Source organism: Xenopus tropicalis, chromosome 2 (assembly GCF_000004195.4).
Source record: "Xenopus tropicalis strain Nigerian chromosome 2, UCB_Xtro_10.0, whole genome shotgun sequence".
In the NCBI taxonomy this organism is placed as follows: domain Eukaryota; kingdom Metazoa; phylum Chordata; class Amphibia; order Anura; family Pipidae; genus Xenopus; species Xenopus tropicalis.
In genome coordinates this window covers 54,310,654-54,326,058 of record NC_030678.2, presented here as the reverse complement: position 1 = coordinate 54,326,058, position 15,405 = coordinate 54,310,654, and the positions used below count along the sequence as shown (strand labels likewise).

At 36.2% G+C, this 15,405-nt stretch overlaps 1 protein-coding gene across 1 annotated transcript in view; it reads right to left on the bottom strand.

Annotated features, from left to right (window-relative positions):
* The window catches only part of syt6 (synaptotagmin 6), a 168,127-nt gene that overhangs the window by 43,467 nt on the left and 109,255 nt on the right, over nucleotides 1-15,405 (bottom strand). The window contains exon 2 of the mRNA XM_002935776.4: nucleotides 8,865-9,216. Coding sequence (XP_002935822.2) covers nucleotides 8,865-9,216 — 352 coding nt within the window. The remainder of the gene's footprint in view (nucleotides 1-8,864; nucleotides 9,217-15,405) is intronic.

Genomic DNA, 15,405 nt, shown 5'->3' with positions numbered 1-15,405 from the left:
GCAATGTGACATTAGTTATCACCAATAATAAAGGCAAGATGTGTGTAGGACACTGACTATTTAGAAGCAAGTGTGTTCTTTCTATTTATGCATATAGTAGTTTCAGATAGAAGAATTTTAGATACAAGAAAGACGAAATGATGGGTGCAGGTGATGCAAAGACCATATTAATAGATATAACAGGATGCCTAATAAAGTGACAACTATTGAGCATAAATTCCAGTCCATCAAGAATATCTATCCCTTTGGGTCAGTCTGACCTTCTCAATGGTAAATAGGCACATTTGTGTTTAAAAGGTCCTCATGAGCATGCTATTTTTTTTTGATGGACATAAGAATTACAGATGACATTTTCAGTTGGAATCTTTTAATTAGTTATATGGTAATATGATTTTTTTTTATTAGACAGATTATTTGGTAGATAGATTAATATTGAAAGATTGTTTTGTAGCTTACGAGCACCTAAGAACAACAAACAAAGAAGTAAACTAAATTCCCAGGACAGTTTTCCTGATATTCAACAGGTATATGTTTTATAAAGAGAGAACATAGTGTACTATTGGCACATACTACTTTTATTATGAAAAAGCATCCATAGTGTAATATGCCTGAGGTTAGTATAACCTAAATTTATGGCTTTACAGTACACTGTAGTTGTTTTAAGAGGCACTGCACCAAGTTACAGGATTAATTGATATTCTAAGCACAGTAAATGGAAAACACAAAATAAGCTGCTCTCGCTAAAAAATCCTGTTGCCTTGTAGGCAATTTATATCAAACATAAATAATGCAAAATAAAAAAGAACAATGTCTCCCAGTTTTCTTATCAGCCACATAATAACGGAATGCTGAACCTTGCTGTCAGTTTCTTGCTAGAACATTAGAGAGAGAACAAGCAGCAAATGCAGAACACACTGATCGCATAAGTAAAAGCGCCTATAGGGGATAGGATTGAAGGCTGCTGTATAAAAACATGCTGCAGTTCCTCTACATATTCTAACCAAATAAAGATACCTTCAAGCTCCATTTTTACTGCCTTAGTAAAGAAGCTGTGCTGCAAAACTATATAGTAGGTCAAGCTGATCCTTTCTGTGCATTACAGCACACATATAACAATCCCTCTGAGTACCTCAGATTCACGGCATGACTGACAGCACTCTGCTGCAACTTTGAGGAGAAATAGTCCACCACTTCTCAATTGGCACTTTCCAGTGAGAGAATGGGCTTTCTAGTCAGATGCTAGAGTGTTTAATAAGCCCCAGACAACCTATACAACTGCACTCTGTGTACATTCTTACCAGCACTTTAAAGCATATGTGTGCAGGTCTATAACTACTGTTATAAATATCCAAAATGTGGTAAGTCTCTTTTTTTAAAAAAAACAGATCATTTTAAAGAAAGAAAGTAAATTATAAACATATTTACTTCAGATTCTTTTATATGCATGACAATTCCCTTAAAGGGATAGTTCACCTAACAATACCTAATAGTATGATGTAGAAAGTGCTCTCTGGCAATAAGGGTGGGGATTATTTTTTATTTTATAATACTTCAACCATTAAAGGAGAAGGAAAGTCATTTTGGCAACTTACTGCCTATAGATTTGCCACATTACTGCAAGCTAGAATGCTATATTGGTTCTGCAGAAAGCTTTACTATACCTGAGTAAAGAGCCCTAGAAGCTGCCTCTGTTTGTTTAAGATATCAGCTGCCATTTTAGCTTGGTCACCGTATCTTCCTGCTGCAGCTTTAGATGTTGGTAGTTCAGATCACACATGGGAGGGAGAGTGAATTCTTATAAATTCTTATGGGAGGGGGAGCAGGAGAAGGGAGAGAGCTGCGCAGACTCAGGCCCAGGAATAAAGGATTTTTCTGAGAGAGGAAGTCAGATACCAAAGTACATGTATACACAAAAGAAGACAAGAAATCCTGTGTTTCTTTTGATAGAGGACTCAGCTTTTCCGTGAGTGCTTATGGCTGTATTTATATAGATCTTTCTAATAAAGCTTACTTAGTTTTTACCTTTCCTTCTCTTTTAAGTGACTATTTGAAAACAATGGGCCCATAATGTATCAGATTCAGTAGGCACATTGCAGAAATATACTCATATGCTGAATAGAAGTGTATGTGTGGTTGTTCAAAATCCAGCAATAGATTTCATAGAAATATAAGCAATTTTTAACAATATCGTCTCTATTAGTGGATGCGTTTTCTAGCCTGACTGCTGCTTACGCTCTATGGTTAGTTCCTGCTTGCAAATGTCTGTACATTCAGCGTTAGCCATGATGAAGCTCTAATAAATAAGCTGTTAAGCATTACCATTGAGTCCTGCACAACTTCCACTATTAACCCAGCAGTAGAATTCTGTACTAGGAGTAACAGTGGGGAGATTTGCTGTCAGGGCATCTGCATACCAGACTGATAAAACTCAGTTAAAAAAACATGAATTGTGCCACTGCAGGTCGATGAGAATCAAACCTTCAAACCACAGTGTAAATCAATTGGAATTGATCTGTGAGATGATTCAAATTCTGTGAACCTAGCAGTATTAGGCAAAGCCTATGAAAGGTGTGCAAGGGGCATATCCCTGTAGGATATTGAAAAGTTTTTCTAGTAAATAAGTATACAGCTTCCGGGTATTTTATACCAATCCTTTTTTGCGTTATTGTTTATAGTGTAAAACAAGGGCAGTGTGAGGTGAGGAAGAAGAAGATGTCAGTTAATGCCATTTTGTGCAATGAACGTGAACTTGGCTGTTCCCAGAAGGACCTTTTGTCTTCATTATGTGACAACAACAAAAAGCCACTCAGCTTCAAATTTTACATTGCTAATGTATGTATGTTTATAGGCAAGTCCATAATGTAAAGAATTACTGGGCTTCTGTTAAAGAGGAAAGTTATAAGCACTGGGGGTGGGGGGAATAACTTACCTAATACCTGGGGCCAGTGCTCCTGATACCAGAAAACTGCACCAGCCTGTGTGAACTTACACGGATAAGCTATTATGGTAAAGGGTAAGTAAATTATTATAATTCCAGGAGGGTGCCTTAGTATACCTTAGTATAGCTTGGTTATAACTGCTGCCCTACAGACACATATTAACATGGGAAAGGGGAGTTAACTGGGTCGGCAACTATAAGTTGCCCTTACACCAATGACAGTGCTTTTTGGCAAATAGTAGATATGTTATATAACAGATGTTGATTGGGCTTATGTTAAAAATATGTTACAAATATAAATATTTTTCAAGGTACCAATAGAAAACACTTGTTCTACAAATAACCAAGCAGATGGAGGCAAACTAAAGATTTAATTTATGAGAGTCCGAATGGATCTTAATCTGCAATCTCCCTTTTTAAAGACTTAAATTAATTGTATATAGTATTGTAATTCTGAAGTATTAGACATCTGTTTTTTTTTCTAGGATTTCAGAATTACTGTACAGGCAGCCCTATAATAAATGAATGGGAAATACAATATTTAGTAATGATATGAGTAATTGCATTGTTTAAGCTATCACTCCTGTATCACTAAAACTATTATTAACCCCAAAATGAAATAAAAGGTGCAGCAACCCATAGCAACCAATTTGATGTTTTCAGATGTGTTATCACATAACCCAATAGAAATCTAATATTCTTTAACATTCAAATCAAACATTCTGCTTCTTCCTGTTTTGTTTCACTGAAAAAATGGCAAAAAATTTGTGAAAGGGAAAAAATTACACGCTTTTTAAAATATTGGTGCACAGGTCAAAAAAAGTGTCGCACACCATTTTTTGACAAGCGCAACAACTTTCTGACGTGCATCTCAAAAAAATGACATGTGCAGCAATTTTTTTTGACATGCGCAATTTTCCGTGGTGAATCTTTGCTCCACAATGGCAAAATGTAGAAATTCACTGCGAAGTCATGCCTATTACTGTTTTTAATCTTTGCATGGATTCATTAGGAGTTGTTTATGACCGCATAATAGTGATCTAAGTGCAAATTCAAGTGCAGTTGCCATGTGTTTTTACCCACAGGCCAATGCAGCAAAAGTAATGCTGTTGTGTTGTAATTTGCTGCAAACTGATGCAGTTGTGCTGAAATTTCACAGTTTGTGTCATCATGAGAATGTCCTGTGCACCCTATTCTTTAGATGCAACTGTGCTGTGTCAGTTGACGGTAGCCACTGTGGAAAACCCCTGGGGATAATACTGGTTTTGAGGCTCTAGTTCTAGGGCTCCCCTATCTCACAGCTGTTTGAAATTTGGAACAGAGGAAAACAGCTATACAGAACTATACAGAAGCACATGTTGACACAAGTACCTTTAATTAATCAGACTTTTTGTGCATCTGGCTGTGACCAAGTGCAACTGTGCTTCTGGTCATGAATGAGACCCCTATTGTGTATTTATATATGCCAGGGCTGTAGCTAAATGTGATTATCACAGAGCTACAGTGCTTAGTAGCAGCTACTTGTCATGGCTAACAGAAATTCCAGAAAATACCCTGCCATAGACTGAGAATTGCCTTGGCTACATGTAGAGACAATTATCAGTAAATTATAATCATTGTGTATTTTTGTAGACTAATAGTTGCTACTAGAAGCTCCATGTGTCTTCACCCTAAAAGGACAAAAACGACTTCTGTCAATTCACAAAGGTATTTGCATCAGTACGTGCTGCTGTATGCTTGTGTCACATGCTGTATCAGGTGCAAACAACAGTGGCAATAGGCACTAAACCCCACATTTCACCCACACTAACCCAACTAAAATAGGGCCTCAAATTTAGCATCCTTATTGGTATATCATGCTCTGGCATTCTGGCATGTAACAGTGGATTAAAAACATGGCAGACTACACAAGAATCTTGCACTTGTGTCATAAATTTGCTCTCTCATTTGTATTTTTAAAACTCCACTAGAAATTTTCTCTTTTAAGAGAAAATACCTCTCAACCAAAACTATGTTGAAATGATTTTATTTTTATTCTTGTTACAAATGAAGCCATTAGATGGCAGTACAGCACACAGCCATTTAGATATTAAACAGAAATCCATGAATGGGATAAAAAATACATATTGGTACAGAACTGCAGCATGTAGTAGAACAGTAAGATTTAGGTGAATAAATGTAATACTGCTCCAGATAATGTGTACTGAAACTCCTTTACAATAAGGTTCACTGACATTACGTGAAAAGCAAGGTGCATTCTGGCTTTATCTGCCATAATAGTAACAATAGGCTAGGTTTGGGGTCTTATTTTAATTTCTATGGGGAAATCATTGGCAAAATCCAATTCCAGAGTTCTGCCTAATCATAGGGAGAGGGAAAGTAACATCAGCCTTTGCATTACTCAAAGACAACTTTGCAGGTTTGCTGCTAAGGGAATGTCCTTTGCCATTATTAAAAGCTTCCTGATGTTCAATACAAAGTTCTAAAAAATGTTGAAATCTGTGTTATACTTACAGACAGCAACAAAAATAGGAGCACATCTTTGCATGCTGAGCACACCTGGGTATGTGTTTATATTATATGTTTATATTAAACTCTAATTTTAGCAAGGAACTGGCACAGATATAAGGACAAGTTGAAGATGCTTACATGAACTGAACAGGGCATGGGAATTGATGAGAATTAATTCCACATAATCAGAAGAATATTTTTGTAATGTGGAACAGACAGCCCCTGCTGCAATACTGCCCTGTGTATGTAAAATAAGAGCTTCCACAACAAAGCATTTATATACTATACAATCAGCATATTTGAATTTTTTAAACATTTTTCGTAAGATTTTTGACAGATGTATTGTATATTTTATGCCTTTAGGGAATACAAAAAGCATAGAACACTCCCATGGCTCATTTTCTGTGTTAAAGCAAACCTGAGACATGTTGTAAGTAAATTGCAGGGGACATTAAATTACAATGCTCATGAAAATAAAAATATCCTGTGTGAGAAGCTTGGAGCCATGAATATGTCACTTTCATTTGGGCGTATTATTATATTACCACATGGAGTCACCTGAGAAATTTCATATACACTCAAATTTCATATACATTTATATGTGTCTAGTGACTTTTTTCTTCCAAATATATATTTATTGATATTAATGAATGGTTGTATATTTGTATATTTATTACTGATCTACATGCAATTGATTTGCCTTATATTATGTATATACGTAATGAATTTTTAACCCTTATGGGTTTTTGAACCAATATGAATTCTGCTATAAGGAATCATGTCTGTGATTTATTTCTCATGTCTGTTTTTTTAAATGTTGAAAGAGGGCGGAGTTTTAATATACCTCACTTCCTCTTATGTCATAACACTTACTCTATTTAAAGCTTTTGGTAACCTTGAACATTTGCCTATGATTAAGTGCCTCAATAGGGCACGAAACGCGTTAGGCGTTCATTGTTTTAAACATGAAGAAATACATTTTGGATTTTAGCAGTCTTCACGTGTCCGGAGTGCTTTACGTTCCATATGCTAACCTTGGAGATTTTCCCCTTCAGCTGCGGGTTCGGGGCCTTGAGCACCCGGACCACTATCGGCATGTGGTGAGCTATTCTCTGATTCCTCAGTTTTTTATACTGTTTGAGCGATGCATATTGTGTGATTTTCTGAACCATAGCGTCAGACCCGGGGTTTGAACACCCGGGTCCAACTTGATATTGGGTATTATTTGCTTATTTTACATAAATTTATTGTCTGGGAATCCCTTTGGGGTTTGTTTGCATTACATTCCTCTCCTTTTTAATGGCACAGATATAAGGACAAGTTGAAGATGCTTACATGAACTGAACAGGGCATGGGAATTGATGAGAATTAATTCCACATAATCAGAAGAATATTTTTGTAATGTGGAACAGACAGCCCCTGCTGCAATACTGCCCTGTGTATGTAAAATAAGAGCTTCCACAACAAAGCATTTATATACTATACAATCAGCATATTTGAATTTTTTAAACATTTTTCGTAAGATTTTTGACAGATGTATTGTATATTTTATGCCTTTAGGGAATACAAAAAGCATAGAACACTCCCATGGCTCATTTTCTGTGTTAAAGCAAACCTGAGACATGTTGTAAGTAAATTGCAGGGGACATTAAATTACAATGCTCATGAAAATAAAAATATCCTGTGTGAGAAGCTTGGAGCCATGAATATGTCACTTTCATTTGGGCGTATTATTATATTACCACATGGAGTCACCTGAGAAATGTGACAGCCCCTAATGTTATGTGACAGTTCTCACCATTCTATTAGTACAATATTCTCCCTGCAACGCAACTAAATTAATGTGACGATCATGATACTGGCAGGTCACAAAGAAGCTGGGGCAGAGAGAAGGCAGGAATAGTTCCTCCTAACAGTAGCTATCAGGTTGTTTGTTTTTTGTTGTAGCGCATTTTTGTGATGTATTTTGTGTCTGCAAAGACAGGTGCTTATGGATTTGTCATGTCACTTTTTTATAAGAAAAGCTGGAAATAATATGTAAAGGAAAAAAAAAGTTTCACTTTCTTGCAGTGCTTTATATTTTTGTGTAATAGTAATGAATCATACATCTGAAATATCCATAGGCCAACATAGTCAAATGAATCAGATGAAAGGCACACACAAGGCACTAGAAGATGACCTTAAACAAAATCTTAAATTATTAAAGAAAAAATACAGAAAAGAAAAATCTAGTGAGCATCTTGCAGCGAGGGCTGGTGAAGGCTGGCAAGCGGGTTAGGGTGAGTTTTACTATCTGGGCCAATCTGCCCTCTACTAAACAGAGCACTACAACATTACCAAAAATCCCCTAAACTATTAATACAAGAGCAGGCTGTTGCCAAGGTGACACCGACCAGGTCAATGTAATAGAAGAAGCTGATCCTGTTGTGGGCAACTTTTTATAACAACTCTGTTTATTTTGTGACTGTAATTGTTGGTCTTGCTATCGTGTATATTGTAATGACACAATATCTTCAGATATATTCAGGGATCAGATACAAGGTATTAAAATGGAGTCTACAAGAAATGGCCTTCCATAATCTGAAGCTTTCTTGATATGGCATTTCTAGATAACATATCTCATAACTGTGTTGTTTAAATAAAATGATATTAATGCATGAAGTATGGACTGGACCAGTGCAACATTTTGAGGTCTGTAAGATAGGAGCTTTTGCTGGTGTGCTTTTAGCCCAATTCTTTGTTAAGGCTTTGCTCCCAAAATGTATTTGCATGGGGTTTACTGAAAATATAAATGGTTCCTATGTTCTAGTTTGTCAGATTAAACAAATGTGTGGACAAAGTAAAGTTAAGACAGTACTACCACAAATTTTTTAGGACTGGGGTTGCTGCTGGGTTCTACCAATGGGACCTTTGCACTGGGCCAACATGTGTCTTTAAACACGGTTATTTTGAATGGAATTTAGGGAATTGCTGTTTTTACATTCTTTTACTTGACATTTAAAGTGGCTTTATAATCTAGTAATGCTAGTTTTGCTACTATAGAGCTAAATGAGCCACTTTTATATATATATATATATATATATATATATATATATATATATATATATTCATTCACATTCATTTTATAGTGGCAGCCAATGGGAAGTGAGTAGGTGTTTCTGACAGAATACCCCTAGAAAAACATGCCTTTCTGAATTATTCAGCTGGATTCTTGATTTGGCAATCCACAACTCTTAAGAAAGTTACAATTTGACATATTCTTCCTTAAAATTCACCCTCACATATAAGATGACTTTGCTTTTGCATTCATGGCCAGTCTCTAGAGCATAAATAACTTGGCTAGGAAAAAAATACAATTCATTTCCTTAAAAACAGATATTATACAAATCCGAAAAGGAAACACCAAAGATCTCACCTGGTGGAGGATGCAGGCTCAGTTGTTTGCCTCTGTATCCTTGTCCGGCGCATGAGATGTTCTTTCATAGACATCTGGACCTCAGCTGGTATATCTGGAGATGTATGACTAATTTTAACTGCTGCTTCCAGAAATCCCAAGTTGCTGGCATCTTTCAGCTTATCCGCCATGGCTTCTTTATCACAGTTGATTCCAGTTACAGAAGAGGCGTTCTGCTTTTCAGCGGGATTAGAAGGCACTGCCTTGTTTCTCCAGGGCACCCACCACAGCTTCCAAAAGAGAAAGAGAAAAACTGCCACCAGGGCCAGCCCACACACAATAACTATCACTGCAAGGAGGCTGACGGACAGGTCTACAGAAAGGCAGGAAGTCACATTGACAGAAAAGAGATGGGGAAAGACATGGGACAACATCAGGCACAGTAGAGAGAGATAGAGGGAAAGGGGGAGAAAAGAATGGCTGTGAGAAAAGAGTCAAGGTTTGAAGAAAAAAAAAAAGATGGCAAGCCTAGTATTCAATGTTTATCTGTTCCACTGTCTCAAAACCATAGGGGAAAATAAAAACTCTCTCATGATTATGGTATGAGTATGAAATATTTGGGGGCAATGGCTGCTTCTCTTTAATTAAACAATATAAACATGCATTGGAAGAAGTAAAGGCATCCTGGAAAAGGCAATTTTGGAGCATTTCTCTTCAGTTTCAAAATGATTATTATTATTATTATGTCAATTTAAATAATGTAATAAAAATGTAAACTGCAGTTTCATATGTAAATCTAGCATGTTTTTTTATCTCCTAACAGTTAGCAGTATAGCAGCTGCCTTTTGTATTCACAGTATAAGTACAAAGCAAGTATCAGTAAGTACAGTACAGTATAAGCACAGTTTATACAAGTTAAATACCATTCATTTTAATACATATTGCAAGCTATACAATAAGAAAACTTTGGAACTGATATCTAAATATCTGCTAAGCAGACAATAAAGGGAAAATATACCCCTCTTTTTGCCATAAGCTTATTGTTTTTGGTCTATGGAGAAATGGTACATAAACATTATCTGAACTAGATACTGTATAAATATAAATGTATTTTATTTTTTGTTTGACACAGACATGATTCCACAGACTGAAAGTAATCCATGATAGTCTGCCTGTGCTGCAGGGACCACCAACCTTCATTTAATCTCCAATACCTCTCAAACCTTGTTCCATTGTGAAGTAATGGATTCTGGGTCTTATGTGAAAAAAAATTTATTCATGGAAGCTTAGATAGTGTTCATGCACCTTTTCTACATAAGACTAACTGAGCTCATGCCATTGCACCTATTGTCAGCTCTACTCTCGTTTCTCTAACCCTCTTTCTGGTTTCTCTAACCTGCTTAATTACGCTACAACATCTGTTCAACACAAAATCATTGAAGAAAAAAGTCCACAGGATCAGATAAAGCCAATCCATGTATTTTATGAGAGTGTTGGAGAGCACCCATGTGTTTAGTAGGGCCTGTTCATCAAGTGTTATTGGTTCAGTTGGTCTCATTAACTGAACAAAATGTTGGCCTTAAAATGTAATTTTGAGTAGGATCTTGAAGAGTTTTTCTATCAGGACAAAAAATGTTGTATATTTCCACCTTGGTGTGTTGTAGACATATTCAATTTCATTATACAATTCTGTACCTGCAAGCAATAGCAGATAGAGTTTCCTGTTTGTTTTATGGGACTAAAAAGGAACACAGTGTCTTAAATGTAAATGTGCTTAATACAATGTAATACCTGAAACTAATTGCACTAATATATAAATATGGCTATCCAAATAGCAACATAGGCAGTCGTATTCATGGCTTCTTATTAAGTAGCCTTTTTGCAATCTACGGGAAGGAATAGCATAGAATGTAAAGTCTGTAAGACTCGTAGAAAACAGCTGGCCCTGACTTGACCCAATACGATAAAACAAAATTACCCTGGGGCATGTTGGATTACAGCAGTTAACTCAGGAATACATTAAAATGTTCTCTATAATATGCCTATTCTTTTCTTTAGCTGCCAGAGACCATCAAACCAGAGAACTTCAAGGCCAATAAAAGTATATTATTAATCTTACTATTGGTAAATTAACCTTTTTTTAATATGAGAGCAACCTTTCTTTAATTATTTCATCTGCCTCTTGAGTTTATCTACCCTTCAAAGCCATATTTTGTTACATTCACTATGTAAGTCATATGCTGGAGATGACCTTCAGAGAGCTCATCTTCTAAATCTGCATAATTTAAAAACTTCCAAGAAAACCCAGCTTTTACAGGATCTTCTTATCTACAGCCTACGTAATTAGCATTTGGAAAAAATGTTGTATTATGTAACAAGCTAACAATCCAATTTCTGTCCTGGATTAGAGACTGCTCAGACTCCTTTCCTCGCACTGAATGATAATCTTAATACACTCATACCCTGAAATGGTGACAAGTGGAGGCATATTTATCAACATTCTGATTTTTGTGGTTTTAAAGGTTTATGAAACCATGAATAAACTCATTTCCAATATCATTTCCACTACAAACACCAATGTCTAGTCATTTATTAAAAGATCCAAATTGAAAAATTATGAATTCAAATGAGAAGGGGAAAAGAAAAGGACACAAAAACCGCAAATTTTATGGGGCAGATTTATCAAATTGATAAATATGCTTCTTAAAAATCCCATGGGAATCAATATAACTTTGGTGAGTATTTAGGGGCCCCATTCATTAAACCACAATTTTTGGGTGGTTAAAAGCATGACTGAGTAACCACGTTAATTTCTGATGTCGAAAATGTCACGAATATTCTTTTCTCGGTCGTATGAAAATATCATGGTTGCGTTCCGAAAGTCACAACATTTTCATATCTGAACATTCGAAACGGCATGAAAACCTTTCTAACTTCAATGCATCATTTTGGAAGCCTTCCACAGGACTCAATGGCACTCTGCAGCTCCAACCTGGCCCAAGGAAAGTCACAATACCAAAACTTGAATGAATTCCGAAAGGGTCGGAAATTACGAAAATTACGACTTTTTCGTTGAAGTTAACAAAAACCACAAAAAAGTTGTGGAATTTTAACAATATTATCGTGGTCATTATGAAAAGTTCTATAAATTAGAAAAAATACAATTTTTTCTGAAAAAAAAAATTTGTGGTTTCATGAATGGACCCCTTGGTATTGAGCTCTGAACTCATACTATTATAAATCTGCCCCTATGTGTTTTTTTTATGACCATGAAAACCTCTTACACCACAAATGAAATAAAGTTTGTTACAGTTTGCCTAGGACAACTCCCATTGACTTTTACATGACCTCAACAGCAGTTTTTTTAGACAAAAAAAAATAAATCATGTTTTAGTACAAAAAAACACAAATCGTGAAAAAAAAAATATGAACACTAGTAAATGGGCCCCACAGCATCTTCTATGGTCCTCTTTACTATGTTTTTTTCCTATTAAGCGTTAACAGTATTTCATTAAATGCGTATTATTTTTTTAAATACTTATTTTTTTGTATGTCCAGATTTCTGTCGATATTTTGTCATTTTGCATGTGTTTCATTCCTGAAAGCTACTCACAATTCTTATCCACTGCTTCATATTTTTTAAAGCTTCATATTGACTCATGGTGAATCATAAAAGAAAGCTCCTTCATATCATGTGCGCTAATAATGTGTCAAATCTATAACAAGGCTGCTTTGACTAAGATATCATTTTGTTGCCCACTGAAATCCTCTATGACTCACACAATTATAAGTAAATATAGAATATGTCAAGTCAAAGAAAAAGGTTATTAGGATAAGTCAAAGTTGCTAAGAGGAAGGACCATAAACCACTTATGCTAAAAAACGGCAAGTTCGGCAAGAAACTTTTGAAAATTGCATACTCTCACACCAAAGGATTTCCTGCAGTAATGTACAATGCTTTAAGCCAATGGCACATGGAGGTGGCTGAAATAGATCTGAAATTGCCCCCCTGTCATCTGCCAACAACTTGAATTAGGAAATACCCAAAAGTGACAGTAGTTGCACTTTTCAGTTTGACAATAAGGAGTTTCAGTACTGGTGCTTTTAGGAATAGTATGAGATTTTCCCTTCTACATTGCATTGGAGTCAATTTCTCATGCTAAATGCATTGAAATCAATGGACATTTTTCTCACATTTTTTCCCACTTGAAAGTCAATAAGTGTTTTTCCTGCATTTTTTCCTCACTTTTTTTTGTGCCAATTGCATTGGAACCAATAAGCATTTTTTTCATGTTATTTCTCATGCCAAATGCATTGAAGTCAAGACAATGAAAATTCTATTCCAGTGAACCAAAACACAGGGTGAAATTCTAGCGCAGATTCATGAAAATTTTTACTGCTCGTGAAACTGTGAATTTTGTTGTGAATCTGTATTAGGCCAAAACATTTGCTCAACCTTAGAAGTTCTAAACTTCTCCTGAAATCACCATTTCAGCCTTAAACTCCTTATTTCCATGGTGCTACTATAGATGGTTGCATATTGCTGTATAAAGTGATTTTAAGGGTACAAATCTGCACCTGTTTTTTCAGCTTTGCTTTACATATATCAATGGTTCTCAACCGGTGGGTCAGGACCCCTTTGGGGTCAAATGGCTCTTTCACAGGGGCCACAGAAGACCATCAGAAAACACATATTTCTGATGGTCTTAGGAACCGAGACACTGCTCCTCTATGGTTGGGGGTCACCACAACATGAGGAACTGCATTAAATGGTCGCGGCATTAGGAAGGTTGAGAACCACTGGCATAGATCATACTGTAAATAAGTGCTAGTGCTTTCTCTCTTTCCATGATATAGATTGTACAATCTAAGCATTAACACTGAATTATCAGCTTGTCAGCACTTCTATGTTTCCAGATTTCATTCACTGGGAGCGAGGTCACAAATGGCCTTGCAACTCGGGAAGAATGGAAAAAGCATGTTTTCTAAGACAGGGCAAAATGGTTTGCTTTGAAATAGAAATAGTATATATTAATAATACATGACACAACGGTGCCCACGGTGAGGGAATAAGTTGCTGATGCTGGAATGAAAATTTGATTGAAATAGTAAAATGCAACTGGGTATTCTAAATAGTATATGTATAATTATATATAATTATGTATAAATATATACTTATAAAACATAACTATAAACATATCAATATATCAGCAACAAAATTATTATGTAGGAAAATTTTGATGAAGAAGGGTAGAGAAACAGACATTCCCTATACAAACAGGACTGAAAGAGTGTTGTATAGTTAATAGGCAATATTAGCGTTAAGATCCTGTTCCCTCATGCTCCTGTCAGCCTCCGAATGAAGAGCTTCCTTGCTTTTGTTTTCACAATAAAATCCTAACAGTACCTGGTTTCCATTAATTATTGATGCACCATCATGCACCCCTTGTTTGTAACATGTTTCTGACTGTCTCACTGACAGACAAAGAGTAAGACATGCTCTGCTAAATTCTAATGTGTTCTTAGCTATTCTGTACATAGTCTTTATGCTTAATTGACTGTGACTCTCAATGGCAGACCTATCCTATATGGCACCCTAGGCACCACATTTCCTCTTGCTTGCCTGGTGAGATGATGGGAAAAAACAGGTGGGCACTAGCCCTCATGGCCCAACACACCCCAGCTCGATGCTACCTGCGGGTATACAAACCTTTCCATGTCTAAATGAAGGTAATTCTCTGCAAAATGTGCATCTTTTGGAGGTTGTTTATATTTAAATGATCTATATGTTGGTGGGGGGGGGGATATGAAATGGGGAAATTTAATCTGAATTCAATGTTTGCTTTAATTTTGCTTGATATTTTCCCACCTACAGACCAGTTGCACCCTTATTTTGACTCTGTAGTCCAGTGCAGGTTTTTTTATCTGATACAAAGCCTGGAAAGTGGTTTCACAAGTAAAATATTGGGATTAAGCAGTGTGCTAGCAATATAACTGGCACACTTGGGGCACACTGGGACATAGCAACACAAAACATAGAAAGAGACAGCTTTGACCTCTTCTTTGTGTGTGACATACAGTAATTTCATCCAGACTGACTGATGTATTCTGACCAGACTCATACACCATTGTTTTTCTTCCTTTGAAATTGAACCTCATTCAGTTGTGGTGGGTCATCCTCCATATACAAAACAGATGCCACTGTATTCCTGGTGTGATCCAGAACAACCAGTCTGTGTAAGGCTTATAATAAAGTTACATAGTTACATAGGGTTGAAAAATGAGTCCATCAAGTTAAACCCTTCCAATTAAACCCATCACACAATATCTATACACTCACATACATAAACTGTATACACAAACATTAATACTGACGGTAGATATTAGTATCACAATAGCCTTGGATACTATGCTTGTTCAAGGACTCATCCAAGCCCCTCTTAAAGGCATTAACAGAATCTGCCATTCCCACAACCTCACTGCCCTCACCGTGAAAAACCACCTACGCTGCTTCAAATGGAAGCTCCGTTCCTCTAATCTAAAGGGGTGACCTCTGGTGCGC